General features: G+C 48.5%; 1 protein-coding gene across 1 annotated transcript in view; it reads left to right on the top strand.

Moving 5' to 3' along the window:
* Positions 1–17,518, top strand: part of NUAK1 (NUAK family kinase 1) — a 73,731-nt gene that overhangs the window by 45,128 nt on the left and 11,085 nt on the right. Inside the window, exons 3-4 of the mRNA XM_045466226.1 lie at positions 5,503–5,654; positions 8,739–8,804. Of these exons, the coding sequence (XP_045322182.1) occupies positions 5,503–5,654; positions 8,739–8,804 (218 nt within the window). The remainder of the gene's footprint in view (positions 1–5,502; positions 5,655–8,738; positions 8,805–17,518) is intronic.

Below are 17,518 nucleotides of genomic sequence, written 5' to 3'. Positions count from 1 at the left end.
ACAAAGCAAAAAGTGCTCCAGATTGGTAAAAAAGCGTTTTCAGAAAAGCAGTGATGCTGGTCTCTTCAATGAAGGAGGCTCTTTATTGAGTATTATGCAAGGAAAGTAAATGGATGATGGTGGAAAGTGGTGGAGAGTCGTGGGAAGAACAGAAACTTGTAAGTCATATAAATTTGGGGTCAAATCCATATTGGTTACCCGCCCAACACAAATGCGTACAGGTGAGCATTGAAAGACATGCATGAGAATGTTTACGGCAACACTATTCACAATGACCCGCACCTGGAAACAGCCCCAATACCCATCAACAGTAGAATGGACACAGCCCTGACATACACAACGGAGTACTGGTCAGCAACGAGAGTGAACAATCTTCCATTACGTGGAACAGTCATGGGTTATTCTTACAGTGTTGAGCTAATGCAGCCAGCCGGACACAAAGAAGATATACTGCACGATTCCACTTTTAGAAAATTGGCAAAATTTATCCCTGGTATTGACCGATATTCATCACGGAGGATGTTCAGCCTGGAGGATGTAGCCTTGCAGGGGGTCAGCCCTGTTGTTTCACCATCGGAGTGCCGGCTCCCTATTTATGAAGTAGGGATAATGTTAATACCTATCTCGTAGGATTGTTAGGATTAAAGGTGACAATCCATGGCATGCAGTAATTGTCCACTAAGTGTTAACTATTGTTATCACAAATAAGCCTTCTGAGGAAGGAGAGATTACCATCTGACAGGGAAGGCTCTTGAGGGGAAGGGAACTCTGGTCTATTAGGCCCAGGATTCTGGGTGTTGCCCTGTCCCTTGCTCTGTCTATTTATGATGGTTCTTCACAATGTTTGGGCATATCTGACTCCCCCACCCCCCCACCCCCCCCCCCCCCCCACACACACACAGAACTCCTTGTGGGCATTCAAGGCCTCTGCGGCTCATTCATAGCCCTCCTCTCCTTTCTTGTCCCTTAGTTACTAGCACCTGCCAACTGCCGCTGGTTCTGCTCCTGTCTCTGCCCTGGCTCATGCAGCTCCTTCTGCCTGGCCTGCCTTCCCCAGTCTTAACTTGGTAAAGTCTTCTCTCAATACCCCACCCCCACCCGCCCCCTGTGCCATTCCCATCGTGGGTACTTTACAGAAGCGTATCGTTACACTTAAATCCTGGATCTGCAGCAAATGGACATGGCCCCGTGCTGTGGGCTGACTCAAGCTGAGCTAAGTTTCTATTCAGGGTTTTGATTTTCCTGGTAGGCCTGGCATGTCAAGGGCCATAGTTTTCCTTACCATTCTGGAGCCACTGGGCTTCTGGGCAAGACTGGCCAAGAGACACAGGCTTTCATTTTTCAGAAAGGAAACCCTTCCCAACTGGTGGAAAATAAGCTTTTGCTTAGTGACTAATAACATAAACACAGACAAGATTTCTGGGCTTATAAATAACCAGTTGTAAAAGTGCCCAAGGGAAGCGGCCCTTTTTGCCAGAAGAATGGCCAAGAGTTCCTATCACCTCGCTGATAGTGACCTTAACGTGGGCAAGGAGTCTGGGGCCAAGGGCGCGGAAGCTGGTTATTCTTCAGGACAGACCCCCAAGGCCTTGCTCTTTCTAATATGTTAGAAACCCTGGGCTCTTCTGGAAAAAATAGTACTTGATCTCTAAGGCCCTTCCTGCTTGAAAATTTTGTGATTCTGCGGCAGCCACAACACGTTTTAAAGAGCGATGGCAGCGGGGAGAGCAAAGTCGTAGGGTTTTATTTTGCAGGAGCTGGCTGAGAGGCAGATGAAGTAATTCTGAGGAGAGCTCCCGTTTATTGAGCACTGGCCGGAGGAGCAAGACCCGTGAGCTCACGGAGTGCCCTGTGTTTGACTGATGAGACCAAGGGTCAGGGGGTTCACGTATAGGTGTATTAGTGTAGTGGCTAAGAGCGTGGTGAGTGTGGTCAGACTGCAGGCCTCGGCCTGGCTCCGCCTCAGACTCTCTGTGGCCCTGGCAGTTATTAACCTGGGTGAACCCAGAATTTCTCACGTGTACGATGAGGACACTCATAGGACCAAAGCCATATGACACAATTCCTGCAAAACACTGGTCAGCTCAGTGCCAGCACACAGTAGCCTTCAGTAAGCGCGCTGTTACCAGGAGGGACTGGAAGCTTCATACGTCTCACCGTGTGGCCTCCTTGGTGAGTCATTGAGGTACCAAGTCTGGAACTGTTGTTTGCATTTAGCTAATCTAGGGTTACAATCAGGGCCTTGACCCTGAGGCTTGGCTGTGCTGCTTCCTGTGGGAGGGGTGGGGGTGGGGTCGCAGAGCCCAGCGTGGCCACTTGGACAGTTCTGTCACCCGCTGCCTGCAAGCCCGGCCTGCAACAGTTGAGGGGCCGATTTTATCACTTGGATATTATCTCATTCACCCATTGTTCCCCAGCCTGGCTCCTGGTTAGTTCCTCTGGATGTCAGTAGGGGTGTTGAAATGGCCAAATCAACCCGCCAAACTCAGAGTCAAAGAAACCAGACTCTCCTAGGGTGATTGAGCATTGATTAGCATTTTCCAAACATTTTGCCTACGTTTGATCGCAGAACCCTATTTTTCCTGCAGAGTCTCTTACAGGACTGTGCTCCACAGCACATGCATCTGGAACCGTTCCCCGGCCCCCCTCTAAATACAGAAAGCCAGCTGAGGGGCAAGAGTGAAAGGCAGGAGACCGGTGAGGACGGGGCCTGCAGAGCAAGGGGTGGCTGGGGACGTCAGACAGGACAGAATCGAGATGCATTTTAGAGGGAGGCCTAGAAGGACTTACCGATGGGAGCTGTGTAGGAAAACATCCGGTGCAGTGAACTGTTGAAACGAGTGTGTTTATGTCTGCATGATACCAAGTCAGCCGATTGGAAAGAGACCGAAACGGTCCTGTGTCTGTACCAGGCGAGTGACCCACACCTTGTGATAGTCACTGAGGGGACCAGTGGTTTGGCCTCCCCTGGGGACGCATCAGACTTTCGTGTGTAGGGGGGTGAGGCTCCTTCTTTATTCCCCTGTCAGAGAACCTTCCCTCTTTCTTCCTTCCCCACCTTTTAAAATTAGAAAGCCCGCCGTCCTGTGCAGGACATATCACTCCATCATTTTTGGAGCCTGAGCCGTGCCTCCCGAGGCAGCTTTTCCAGTTTCCAAAGTTTATTGTTAATGAAAAGGGCACAACAGGCTGAGATCCCTGGCAGGAGCCAAGGTTGCAGGGTACCCCGAGGCCAGCAGACGCAGAAGCAGCCAATTTTGTCTGGCTGTTCTCCTTCCTCCTCCTCCTTCCCCCTTCATTTTATCAGAGACGTTTGGCTGGACTTGAAGAAGCCAAGAAGGAACTGGAGGGGCTTGAGCTTCTAACAGCCAGTGACAAGGTGTGGGAGGACAGAGGACCCAGGCCTGGGGCATGTTCCAGTTCCATTCCGTTCTCATTGAGTGTATCTGGGAGCCTGGCTCAGTGCTAAGGCCCTGGGGTCCGATAATATCAATCGTCACAATACTAGCTAATGTCACTGAGCACATGCCATAAGTGCAGGCCTTGTTCTCAGCATTTAACAAACCCAGTGTCAATAAACACTCCCAACAGTTCTAAGAAGTGCTTACTAATGTTATTTACATTTTACAGTTGACCAAACTGAGGCACAGAGAGGGCGGGCAACTCCCCTAGAGTCACACAGCAATTAAGAGGCAGACCCAGGAATCCTACTTAGGCATGCCTGATTCTAAAACCAAACGTTTTATGTCTAAAAGTCCAGACTCACAGTCCAGGCAGAGGAAATGGGTATGTAAATCAGCACATAAATGTATGCGGTTTGAAAGTGATACACGTATTAAGTAGCCACCGTGAGGGGCAGAGGGAACCAAAATAGAAGCCATATTTGAGTTCAATCTTGACAGATGGGCCGGAGTTTCCCAGACAGGTAAGACAGGGAGGAGTAAAGGCAGGGGGAAGGAGGTGGGAAACAGCAGTCATTGGCAGGGGAGGGGGAGGGGAGAGAGAGAGAGAGAGAAAGAGTGAGAGAGAGAGAGAGAGAGAGAGAGAGAGATTGTGAGAAACGACAAATGGTCCAGAACTGGTGGACATCAGGGGCCTGATGGGGGAATGGTAGAGACTGATGAGATGGAGGGATGTGGGCAGGGGTCCTTCAGGGACCGTCTTGGGTACCCTACAAAGGTTTTTATACCATGTCCCTCGGGAGTGATGGCTTTCAAAACAATTATTCTTTATTTTGTCTTTGCTCAAAGGATGTCCATCTTTGTGAAAGCCCAATGGGGCCCAATAGCAGCAAAGTGGCTTTGGTGCAGGTGGTGTCGAGGACCTAGTGCCTGTGCTTTGTGGCCTCCCCTGACCAGCACCCATGGGCATCTGCTTGATGCTCCCTCCCAAGGACTTAGTCTGGCAGAGTGTGAACATCACTGCTAGAGAGAGTATCAGGGTTGGGGAGAGAGAAGCGGTTACAAGTATTTTGGAAAACAAGTTCCCTGGTGGTGTGGGGGTTGAGTAGGAAGGGGCTGAGTCAGGGAACCCAGCCTGGGGTGGGGGGATTGCAGTGGTCCTGACATGCCACCACATTAGGCTATGGCATCACGGGTCCCCACCAAGGCCAGAAGCCAGAGGTGAGCCGTGTCCCAGTCTGGCAGCTCAGCCAAACTGTGCAAGTCTCCGAACTTCTCTCGCTCTCAGTGTCCTCATTTTCCAATTACTGGTATTTCCCTGAAAGTTTGCTGTAAGATCTAAATAAGTCAGTACATGTGGGGCACTCAAAACCTTACAGGCGCCTGGCACAGAGTAAAGGCTATGTAATTATTTACTGTAACTGTCCAGAATGCATTTAGGAAGTTTTGAGCTTGCTCATTCGATAATTGTTCATTGAGCTCCCATGTCAGCGCTCTGGGTGCTGGGGATACAGCTGTGAATGAAAGAGACCAACCCTCATTTACATTCTAGTGGGGGTGACTAAATCAATAAATATGCAGAATACACGGAATAGGGCTAGGAAGGGTCCACAGGACCACACAGGACCTGGTGGGCCACATTTGGAACTTTGGGTTCTATTTTGAGTGAGATGGAAAAGTCTAGAAGGTTTTGAGCAAAGAGGTGACAAGTCCAGCCACCCATTTTGGGTTCAGAGTAGCTCGTGAGGTCCAGGTCGCTGGTCCATATCGAATGGTTAATAGATGGTAGATGTTTGTCGTACAGGGGGCCGTTCTGGTGGGCGGGGCTTAGGAAAATGATCCTGATCAAGGGCTGGGGGCCATCGGAGGAGAGAGACACCTTTCCCTTAGGGTTACAGAGGTGTGTCCAGTAACAATAGCGTGATGTCATCATCTACCTGGCCGGAACACTCGCCCAGCCCCTCGTGACGTGGAATGGCCTGACTGCTGTCTCTTGGCCCCTGCTCAGTGACATCTCCGTCGTCCTCCCTCGCACCCTCTGCGGTCATAAGTGAGCTTGTTGGATAAACAGGGTGTTTGTGTGTTGCCGTTCCCCCCACAGTGTTTGAGAACAAAGACAAGATTGTGATCATCATGGAGTACGCGAGCAAGGGGGAGCTGTACGATTACATCAGTGAGAGGAGACGCCTCAGCGAGAGGGAGACCAGACACTTCTTCCGCCAGATCGTCTCCGCCGTGCACTATTGTCACAAGGTACGGCTGCGCCCCGCCGGGGCTTTGCTCACAGATGGTTTTGATGGTGCCACGTGATCCTTTTCATAGAATTCAGGTGATATCTGTTCATTGTCATATGCATGGAGAGCTTATAAAATAGAAGAAAATCACCATCCCCCGTGATTCCAGAATCCAGGCATAGCCCACAAGTGACACTTCTGTGCATTGCTTTCCAGTCTTTTTCCTCCTACTCTTAACATCTATTTTTTTATTCGAATTTCTTATTTTGAATAATTTTAGAGGCACAGCAAAGTTTCCAAGATAATACAGAGAGCTCCCATTTGCCCCTCATTCATTTTTATCCTAATGGGAACACTTTACATTACGGCAGTACATTTGTTGAAACCGAGATACTAACGTTCAGGCATTGGTGTTAACAAAACTACAGATTTTATTTAGAATTCACCAGTTCCCCCCCCCCCCCCCACCATGGCCTTTCTCCATTCCAGGATCCAGAGCACCACAGTATGTGTATTTTTTATATTGGTGTCTTGCCTTTTCACTTAGTATTTTAATGTAAACCATTTTCCCACATTACTAAAAATTCTCTGTAATTATTGTGATTGTTGGCCATTTAGGCTGGTTCCAATTTCTGGTTAATATATTGTAGTGATTGCTATCTTTATATATTAACCTCTTCCACTCATCTGAATGATTTACCTGAGGGATATTCCAGAAGTGGAGTTACTAAGCCGCTGGTTGTGAACTTCCTGTGCTCTTGGTATCTTTCCTCACATAGGTTACATCTGCAAAGGTTACGTACGTACACGTACATTTTATTGCAACACGCCTAATGGGATGTGCTCATGATACAGCCAGGTTGGCTACCCTTTGTCTCTGGAGAAGGAAATGAAGGGCACAAATGATTCTAAGACGTATTTCAGCCATCATTGTTACTAATTATGTTAATCATGATCCCATCCTATTCATGCTGTTTATTTCAGGAACATTCTTTCACTTTGAGGACAATAGTGACTTGAATCCAACATGGCGTCCAAAATAGAGTCAGCTTCTTCATTCAAATGATTGCCACATGGGGCCTTCTGGCTTGCTAAATATTCTGGTTAATTGAGAGTGGCTCTGTAAGTAATTATAAGATGATTATTCAGGGGCGCCTGGGTGGCTCAGTCAGTTAAATGGCCGACTTCCACTCAGGCCATGATCTCATGGCTCAGGAGTTTGAGCCTTGTGTCAGGCTCTCTGCTGTCAGCACAGAGCCTGCCTCAGATCCCCTGTTTCCTTAACTCTCTGGCCCTCTGCTGCTGGTACTCTCTCTTTCTTTTTCTCAAATTAAACGTTAAAAAAATTGAAAAAAAAAAGATAATTCAAATCTAAAACCTTTAATCCACATGAACACTGTTGGACTTCACTTTGCTAACTCCAAAGGCACCGATCAGATCAAACAGTATTTTATGCTTTATCATCAGGCATCATCTTAAAGCACTACAGATCATATTTTCATTATTTGAAGTGGGTGAAGACTTAGGCTTTTGTATGAATGGGGCTTTATCAGACTCATTCCATCTTACTATGAAAACTAAGAATGCAATAATATAAACCAAACTGCTCCCAATATTTAAAACTAGAGAAAAATGGGGTACCTTGTATTCTGTATCTTTCCTCCAGGAGCCTTGGTTTGTATATTTCTGAATTCAAAACACATCCTTGAAGTTTTGTGTTAGAAAAAGGGTAGCAGAAATACAACTTTTGTGTCTTCAGCCAGTGCTTTTGGGGATATTAGGAACTGTCAAATGGAAAGGAAAATAAACAATAAAGCACCGACTATAAACATGCAGATTCTGAACTAAAGAAATCTTTTTTTTTTTTTAAGTTTATTTATTTACTTTGAGAGAGAGAGAGAGAGAGAGAGAGTGCATACGGGAGGGGCAGAATGAGAGGGAGAGAGAGAGAATCCCAAGCTTCCGGCAGTACGGAGCCTGATGTGGGGGCTCAAATTCACAAACCGTGAGATCATGACCTGAGCTGAAATCAAGAGTCTGAAGCTTAACTGACTGAGCCCCCCAGGCTCCCCTAAAGAAATCTTGAATGCAACACTAAGAACTTCTAGCCAGTTGGTTTGCTTACAACAGCAGCTTCGATTGCAAATGCCCTTTATGCCAAATGATATTAAAAACTCACTCCCTGCTGTTTGTGCACCCAGCCCAATGTAGCTGGTTGTCTCCGTTCCACCTCTCTGCCCACGCCCACCCACCTCTTTAAAAGATCATTGGGTTTTACAAAGGATCATGAGTACTAGTTGTTACTGCTGTATAGACCAGCAGTCTGTTGGTTAATGACTGCTTTTCACCCTCTGTAGGCTAGCAGCCTGTCACTGAGCTTCAGCGTCCAGCCTTGCCAGAGTTGGCTTGAATGGAAGGGTCACGTAGGATGGCAGGGACCTGCTTTGGTCAGTCCAGCGGCTAGGGTCTCATTGGCCCCTCCCACCGCCTCCCATCACCTGAGTCCTGCCAGCAGAGAGGGACTTATTGAACCTTCCCTCCCAGCTGCTTAGGAAATTTCCATGGGGGTGTTACTGTTCAGCTCTGAACAGATCTGGATTAGTTTCATGGGTCAGAATAGATTGAGCAAGTCCCCTTTCCAGCCTTGGGCAGGCAGGCAGGCAGGCAGGCAGACAGACAGACAAGCCAGGTCTGTGAGCCCCACTTTCTGAGTCTCCAGCAGAGATATCCGCTTCTTCCCTGGGAAGCACACTACAGACAGACATTGTTTGTCCCTGCCTGCGACTATATTGCTTTCACACAGTGGAATTACATTCCGACAAAGAACCCCCCTGCTGTTTTACAGGCTCGGAGGGAGAATGGATTCCAGTCATTTTTCCCTTAACCACACAGCAAGTGACTAATGCTCTCCTGTCCCTGGTCATTGGCTGGCGGAGAGCTTCATGACAGTGAGAAAGGCCTGAAGGTTGGAGGCGAAGACCACCGGGCTGGCGCATTTCTTTAATCTGTCAAATCGTTCCCTTTGCTCCCCAGCTCCTGCTCCCTCTTTCTTGATCTCATCCCAGCCATCCCATTCAGTCCCCTGCCTGTGTTCTCATTTCAGAACGGTGTGGTCCACCGGGACTTGAAGCTGGAAAACATACTGCTTGATGACAACTGCAATATTAAGGTAAAGCTCGTGTCTCGTTGATTGATAATACGGAGCCTGGGGATTGTGGCTGGTGGGGCTCAAGCAGCCCCAGGCTGCAGCCCAGAAGTCAGGCATCAGGCGGCTGCTGGGTCCTGCCCTGGCAGGCAGGTGCAGGCAGTCATGGGGCTTAAGCCATCAGTTGAGTTCGAACACTGAAATTCAACAAGCATTTCTCCAGCTCCAACTGGATGCCAGACATTGATTTTCATGCTGGGATGACTACAATATAGTCCCCGTCCCCAGGAAGCTCATGGTCTATAATCATCGCCATAAAAACACTTAGGACAGTAACAGGTTGCACATGTTACTGATATGCAACTTGCCTGATATCACTTCCATTTAATCTTCCCAACCCTGTGACACAGGCACTGTCATTTACATCATTTCACCGATAGGGACGTGAGGCACAGAGAAGTTAAGTAACCAACCCAAGGTGACACAGCCGTAAGTAGTGGAGTTGGGGTGTGAGCCCATGTCTGCGTGACTCCTGAATGCTTGAGTTGCCAGCAGGGTCCCAGGTTATGGAAGAGTTGGAACTCCTTCCCTGCCACCCTCCTGTCACTGCCATGCCACCTCCGTCGCCCTCCCAACCCTCCCACCCCCGTAGCCAGCCTTGGGACTGGGCAGCTGCCGGACAGGATGATGGCCTGTGCTGCCGGGAAGGAGCATACCATCAAGGGATGGGCGTACTTTTACGGAGAGTGTTATTGCTGGCTGCTGCTGGAGCTGAGGCAAGCTCTACCGGCCAACGGGGTTCAAGTGCCTCCTGCGGAGCTCTCTGAATGTCCTTTTGATCACGTCTGCAAAATAAGCAAATACGGTTTCAAAATAAACGGAGCCCGCCGCATGGGTTTCATTATGAAATGGCCTCAGTACTCCCGCCACCAGGGGATCCCTCTAATTGGCCGCTGGTGACGTTAGTGCCTCATCCCTGGTCCCGGGACAAAGCATGGGAATGACCTCGCATCGTCCCCTCTTTTTGTTGCTGTTGCTTTCATTTGAGGGGGTGCATCACAGGGAGACTGTTTCCTCTCTTGGAGTTTGGATTCTGTTTGCAGATCGTGGTGGCAACCATGGGTTAGCATCATCCTTTGAGAGGCTCCCAGAAGCCATGTTAGGGTGACGTCTTGTTTTTGCGAGTAGTGGACTGTGGTCACACATTTCTGTGTTGGTCCACAGAATAAGGAGGGAACAATTGGTCAAACAATTTCTTCCTAGGATCAGGCGGTGCAGTCTCAAGGTCTCTCCCTTTCTGGCAAAGTGGCTGGATTATTCTCGTAGGAGCACTGACTGTGTGATTGGAAAATTCTGTCCTGTGTGGCTTACTAGCTGTTTGCCATCGGGAAAGCCACTTCATCCTGCTTCTATGACTATAAAACGGGGTAACCATGATGCTCACAGGCTTGTTTTGAGGACTAAGCAAGATACCCCGTGTGTAGCTTCATACATTGCTGAGCACCGTGCAGTGAGTCAGGGTTCAGAGCGGCGGCTTTGGAGTTGGGTAGCCTGGAATTTGAATTTGAACTGCAACTCTGCCCCTTACTAATGGCAGTATTTTAGATAAAGTACTTGCCTAAGCCTCAGTTTCCTTGTCTGTCCAGTAGGGATGCTGGTCCTGTCTCTGGGGATTGTTGTCTACTTGTCCAAGTTTACAGTGAGTACTTCCTGAGCAATTACCATGTGCCATGACTTGTGCCCAGTCCTGGGGAGTCCATGGCAAATGTGAGGATTTTAGACCATATATACTCAGAGCACTTGGCACTCAGGTCTTCGTGTCCGAAGCACCCGTGCAAATGGTTGGCCACCAGAGAGGACGTTGAACAGGGAGTCAGCTGCTGGCAAGGTGCCTGGGTCCTGGGGAGTGGTGGCCAGGCCATGGCTAGATAATTGGGTTCTTGTCCGAGGGACACATTTCTAAGGGTTTGTGCCTTCCACCCTGGTAACTTTCTCAGCGATTCGTCCTGCCACCTGCCCTGGGAGCTCTCGAAATGAAATGTAGTCTTTACAAGGCCTGGAATGTGAGCCTCTGGCTTGGGGATTGGCTTCTGTGGGACAATGTGACCTCTTGGTCCCATGATGTAGTCCCAGAAGTGATAAGGCACATAGCTTCCTATGGAGTCATAGAATTTCCCAATGGAGGAGAAGAATAGTTAGAATTCTGAAGGCAATTGTTCTGGGAACAATGGTGCAGGAGCCCAGGGGAATGGCTCATGCAAATGAGCCATAGGGCAGTGGGGTTGGGCCTCAAGGCTCCCAGGACTGAGCCCTTCAGTCTGCGCTCCCTGTCCTTTGTGTAGGTGAATAGCAGATGCACAGAACGTTAATAAAATTGAACTGTCGGTCGTGTTTTTTTTCCTTGTCTTTTCGTTAAGAATCTCTACTCCTGGCATTGCCCAAGGTGAAACACACAAGCATGGGCCCACGCGCGCGCCCGCCCCCCCCCCCCCCCCCCCACATCCGCACAGAAACCAAACCTTTCCATTCCCCAACACGAATTTTTCCTTCTGCTTGTTCAAGGGATGCTGCTAGGGTCTGAGAATCCTAGAGCTTGAAGAGCGTTGAGGGTCATTTTCTGACCCCCTTGTTTGCATGATGAAGGCCCAGGAGGTCTAGGTGACATGCCCATGATCATGTGCAGTGAACCATGTGGGCTTTCTGTGTCTCTGTTTCTGCAGAGTGTGGCCCAGCACTTGCCACACAGCGGGTACCCTTAAGCTGTTTGGGTTTGGGGTGAAAGGATGATGGCCAGGATTACAACTCCCATGTTTGACTTCTGGGCAAATTCTCTTTCATCATTTCACACGCACTCCCAAGGTTTTTTTTTTTTTTTTAAATACGTTTCAGCTGGTGTTGATTTGTCTTCCGGCTGTATCTGCCTGGCTCTTCTCTTCCTGACTCAGCACTTTGCTGGAAACATACTTAGAAAGGGCATTGGTGGCAGAGGCAGCAGACACATGACCACACACCGGCCTCCGTGTTCTGGAGAGCCCATGGCATCAGCGTCTGGACCGGAGGGAGAAAGCCAGCAGGATAAGAGCAGCCAGGTCCCTCTCACAGCCCCCGCTGGTGCCTCCCTAGCCTCAGTTCTGGTTCCTTCTCCAGGATTCCAAGGCTGGGGGTGGGGGAGGGGGGCTTTGGCCCAGGAAGCCTCTAAGCATGCTACTGGTTTAAATGTGACCCATGCCGCTGCACTTTGGTGTGAGCCAGGTAACTCGTTGTCCCCTCTTCTCTGCCTGATGTTGATTTGCAAAGGGCACATCTGGCATTGGAAATTATTTATCGGGCCACTGTGAGAGGGCGTGGCTTCTAAAAATATTCGCATAGTCTGTTGGCAGAAAGAATGAGAGCAATGTGCCTCTTTGGGTTGCATTCCCTACTGCGGAGAGGCCTGTTAAAGCCTCTGTGGAGTAAGCCTATGTCTACTAAAATAGACGCCCGGCATAGCAGTAATTTGCAATTAATAAAAATGGGCCAGATTCACATCCCACTCTCTGGGAGAATGGAATGCTGACAATTCCCATAGAAGGGTCCTGTAAAAATGCCTTGAAGTAAGAGGTCCAAGCACTGGGGTCAGCTCGCCTCCTCAAAGAGGGCTGGGAATTTGGTGAGCTCCCAGGGTTCAGAGTAGAGGGGCATAGGGGAGATGGCCTGTTGCCCCTGATGACAATGGACTCAAAGCGGCTGCGGACAAGAAAAGAAATTTGAATGGCTAGGGCTAAGATGAGATAGAAATCTCTGAGGCTTCACAAGGCCAAATGGGGCAGCTCAGGATATGGCCTCTGGGCTTTGATTACATGCGTGTGAGAACTCTGCATTTGTGCATTTATTAATCTGTTCATTTGTTCACTCACCCATTTACGTGTGTGTTTGTGTATATGCGTGTCTCCATGCGTGGCTGCATTCACTCATCTATTTCCGCACTTACTTGTTGAGCAAATTGAGTATGTCCTATGGGCAGTACATATTCGACCACAGACATGTACTAAGTTCCTACTGTGTACCTGGCCCCGTGCTGGATGCTGGGATTTAAGAGTGAACCAGAGGGCCAGGTCCTTATCTTCTCGGAGCTCGGAATCTCACAGTTGTTAAACCAGCATAATGAGCCATGAGAAGGATATAGAGGTGAGTGAGGAAGATAAGGTACTGAATTTGACCTAGAATTCCAGCTGGGGACACAAGCAACAGACGAACAGATATAGAATGTAATTGTCTGGTGGTGAGGACAATCTGGCTTTTGCACACGTGGTTCCCTGTGTTTGGAATGCTCTTCCCACTGCTCTTTGCCTAGCCCTCCTTTCAGTCTCAGCTTGAATGCCTCTTCTTTCAGGAAGCCTTCCCTGATCCTCCTTTCTTGGCAGGACCAGATGGCCTTGCTGTGTGCCTCATAGCGCCCGTGTAATGTGCTCTGGAAGTGCTGAGCAGGAGGTAGTGATTCTGTTAATTATAAAAGGACCAAAAAGCCTTTGCTGAGGCAGTGGTGATTGAACTGGGTTTTGAAGGATAGGTAGGAGTTTGATAGAAATGTGCTGACAGCCTTCTACAGGGAAGAAGCAGCAAGCACAAGAATAGCGCACGGAGGCTGGGAAAGGAAAGTGATCTTCATTGAGCCTCTGCTAGAAGCCGGAGTCCTGTGCCAGACCTGCCACATGCCTTACATCATTTGGATCTCAGAATGTCTCCACTGGGGTGGGTCTGATTATCCCCATTTTACAGATGAGGAGGTTCCTGCAGCTGATATTGGCAATGGGGCTGGCTGCAAACCTAAGGCCGCCGGACTCTAAACACCCAGGCACCTGATCAATTCTGCCTTCTGCCACTACTACCCAATTTTGCCCCAAATCTAGGTGAGCATCACACGCGGGCACTTTTTTGGCCTTTGGCTTCAGTCTGCCTTGCCTTGTCTGGAGGCAGCTTGTAGACAGTTGTTCCTAGGAGGGACTCTCCAAGAGCTGTTGGTAGCCACCGGCCAGGCTGCCGGAGTCATGACGGCCAGGGCAGCTGTGTAGGGACGCCCCAGTCGAGTGTGTGGTGAGCCGTGATGGGTTGCTCATTAGCATCCCCTGAGAAGCTGCTTCTCAGAGGTGCTCTCAGTTAAGAGCTTTCCCAGGTCACTTGGGATTGGTCATCTCCCAGCTGGTGCGGAAGCTGCCGACCCGAGGACCTCAGTGGAGCAGGGAAGGATTAACGAACCGCCTAAATTCAGTGCTGGTAAGCGGTAGGGCTGGGATTTGAACCCAAACCCTCAAACCCTTCATCCCTTACTTCTCCTGTCGTGCAGAACAGCCTCCCACCCTGGGCATGCCTATTCCAGAAGTGGGTGATGGTAATTTCCCTTTGGCTCTTTGGTGGGTTTGTTTCTTAGCAAACAATTGTTAAGCGGACCAAACCACCAGCAACATCATGACGGCTGTAATCTAGAGTCTGTCGTCCCAGGACTATTCCAAGGGCTGCTCGTGCCTGTTCTTCTCTCTCACGAAGCTTTCCGAGGTGGGTTCTATTATTAGTCCCGTTTTGTAGGTGAGGAAACTGAGTGACGTGGCAGGTCCCACCCATCACCCGCTAGTGCCACGTCCACGGTCAGCCCCAGATTCTTCTGATCTGTCCAGTCTGCTGCACTTCCTCTTAGACGCTGCAAATGACCGTCAGACCATTGCTTCCAACACCCTCCTCGTCAGCATGTTCCCCCAGCGTTTACCCACCGGCAAGCAGATACTTCCTTTTTCATCCTGTGAGCTCACAGCGATTATTCACAGAGGCCCAGGGTTAACCGCCGCCCCTCCCCTTTAGGTACCGCGTATAAGTGGACCCATATAATATTTACCCTTTCGTGTCTGGCTTGTTTCACTTAGCTGGGAGTCTTCAAGGTGCATCTGTGTTGTAGCGAGGCTATTTGGAAATGTGAATAATCACTTCCTACCGTATCTTTCTACCTTTGATTTTTATCCAGCAGGACATCCCTCTAGAATGGCTTGATAATAACAAAAACTCCAAAAATTAAGGACCTGCGTGTTGTCTTCTCAGATTCTTTTCTGGGGCCCAGGCTGAACGGGTATTGGCCCAGTGTGGGGACGTGATTTTGAGCCAATACGGGGCAGAACAAGCCCATCACCAGAAAAAATTCAAAGTAGTTACCTTCTCCAAAGGTTACCGATGTGTCGGCAAAATACGACTTTAATTCGGTTATTTTCGTTTTATTATGTTTAAAATCACTATTTCCAAAATTTCAGGTTTGTCAAATTTCCCAGATTTTTTTTATTACACTGTCTTCATGGTTTCTGCCTTTCCCTCGTATCTTCTGTGCTATTTTACTTCATATTTTTATTTTGTTCCGTTCACTTGTAAAAAATGTATTAATTTGAAAAAGGGGCCTTAAATAATTTCCTGAACTGGAAAGCCAGCATTGTTTTGAATACCGTGAGGTTGATAAAGCTATGGATACAGATTTAATGGTGGGGAGCAAATATTTATGGAGGCCCAACTCTGTGCCAATGTCTGTCCTAAGCATTTTACATACTTTTTGTCATGTAATTTTCACCATGACACTGTGGAGGTGGGTACTGTTCCTAACTCTTTATTTCATTTTATTTTATTTTATTTTATTTTATTTTATTTTATTTTGTTTTAGAGAGAGAGAGAGCATGAGCTGGGCAGAGGAAGAGAGAGAAAGAGAGAGAGAGAGAGAGAGAGAGAATCCCAAGTAGGCTCCTTGCTGTTGGTCCCGAGCCTGACACAGGGCTCGATCTCATGAACCTTGAGATCATGACCTGAGCCAAAACCAAGAGCAGGTCGCTCAACCAACTGAGCCACCCAGGCACCTCCCTACCTCCATTTTACAGATAAGAAATTGAGGCTTTGAGAAGTTTTAACCAGTGGCCATTTCTGCTCTTATAGTCGATAGACACTCCCGATGGTATGAAATTTTAGAGCTGGAGCCTAAGTTTAGGTGGTTCAAGGTTTAAGAACTCTGTGTGTGTGTGTGTGTGTGTGTGTGTGTGTGTGTGTGTGTGTTGATTAATATTTCTTTTCCGTTGAAGTGCCAAGAACACGGGGCTAATCTACATTTCTATAAATCTTCTGTCAGTGGCAATGACAGTTTTACTGGGCAAGGCTGATAAGCATCAGTCTGAGAGGATGGGAGGGGTCCCTAACATAAACATGCTTCTCAGGACAGCTGCACAGAAAGCAAGGGCGCCCAGACTTAGAGAAGTCTGGTGCGAGTGTGTGCGTGCAGGGATTTGCACGCCGTGGTGGTGGTGGGTGCCTCTCACGCATGTATTTGGCAACCGTGGACATCACGGGGTAGGAAGGGGATATGTTTTCCTCGGGACGCACACTGCGCTGTGTCTGCACCTTGCCTTGGCTGCAGTTGCAGAGGCCGAAGCCCTGGGACTTCGGGGCAGGCCCCAGGGCATCCAGCCATTCCCTTCCTTTCCTGATCCACAGGGCACACTTCATAAGCTTCCAACCAACTTCCTGCAAGCAAATCGGAGGCCTTGATAAGAAAGTGGAATTCAGGGCAATTAAGTGCAATGTGAGCCCAGAGAATGCGTTTTCTGAGCGTGGTTATACACCAGCTGCTTTCAATGACATTCCATTCATTCATTCAGGGACAACTTTTAGAAAATAGCCTTATTCTGGGGGCTGCATTCAAGACAGAGCCTCAGCGCCACTGGGGCCAGGCTGAGCTCTGGGCATGTGAATCACTCAGCCTATTTATAAGCCCCAAATGGAAATCGGCTTGGAGAATGGCAGAAGCTCAGCTCGGAAGGCTGGGGTGAAGCTTGCAGATTTTCGGGGGGTGGTCTTGTGCACGCAGTGGACTGAAGCTTTAGAGGCACGGGGTTTCCATGGCCGCCTACTAGTCAGCTCTCCTGAGATGCATCACCTCGTCTCCTTAAACCTGTTTCCTCATCTGTTTAAAGAATTGTGTTTAGATATCCATAACATGAAATTTGCCACTTTAACCATCTTTTTAGCTGCACAGTTCAGTGGCATGAAGTACATTTGCATTGTTGTGTAAACGGGGTTTTGGATGAGATTAGAGAAGGGGAAAGTGCTCAGAACAGTGCTCGATACTTGGAGGTTGTTCAGTAAGTGGTGCAAGTTTCTTCCCCTCCTTCCCCTTCCCCTTCTTCTTTTTCTCCTTCCTCTTTCCTTCCTTCCTTTTCCCCTTCTCTTCCTCCTTCTCCACCTCCTCCTCCACCTTCTTCATTTTTCTATTAATTACCTTGTGCTTTTCAAAACATTTTGCCTATTGGCATGGCAAGTATTCGTTGGGTGGGGAGGGAAGACGTGGAACGTGCAACCTGCCTCGGGGACTGGAGTCTAACAGGCAAGGGGAAGTTATATATACGACATATGTGTATACATGCGTACATAAATGTACATTATCTGTATATATGGGTGTGTATTTATGTGATGTATATATTTATGCATGATGCACACACATGTACACACACAGAGAAGAGTACTGCCATAGAGGGTAATGAAACCAGGACAGAAGACAGTGATTCTAAGGGATGTGCCGTACCAGAGAACCAGGGTTGGGTAAAACATTTGCGTGGAGCTTGAAGACTTAAAGGTTTACGTTCATGTTCTCATCTGGATTGATTGATTTTTTTTTTTTTTTTTTTTTTAATTCTCACAATAATCCTGTGATCCAGAACAGGAAAGGATCCTGGGTTCCCATTTTC

Source organism: Leopardus geoffroyi, chromosome B4 (assembly GCF_018350155.1).
Source record: "Leopardus geoffroyi isolate Oge1 chromosome B4, O.geoffroyi_Oge1_pat1.0, whole genome shotgun sequence".
Lineage (NCBI taxonomy): Eukaryota > Metazoa > Chordata > Mammalia > Carnivora > Felidae > Leopardus > Leopardus geoffroyi.
Note: the sequence above shows the minus strand (reverse complement) of the source record. Positions and strands in the feature narration are given on the sequence as shown.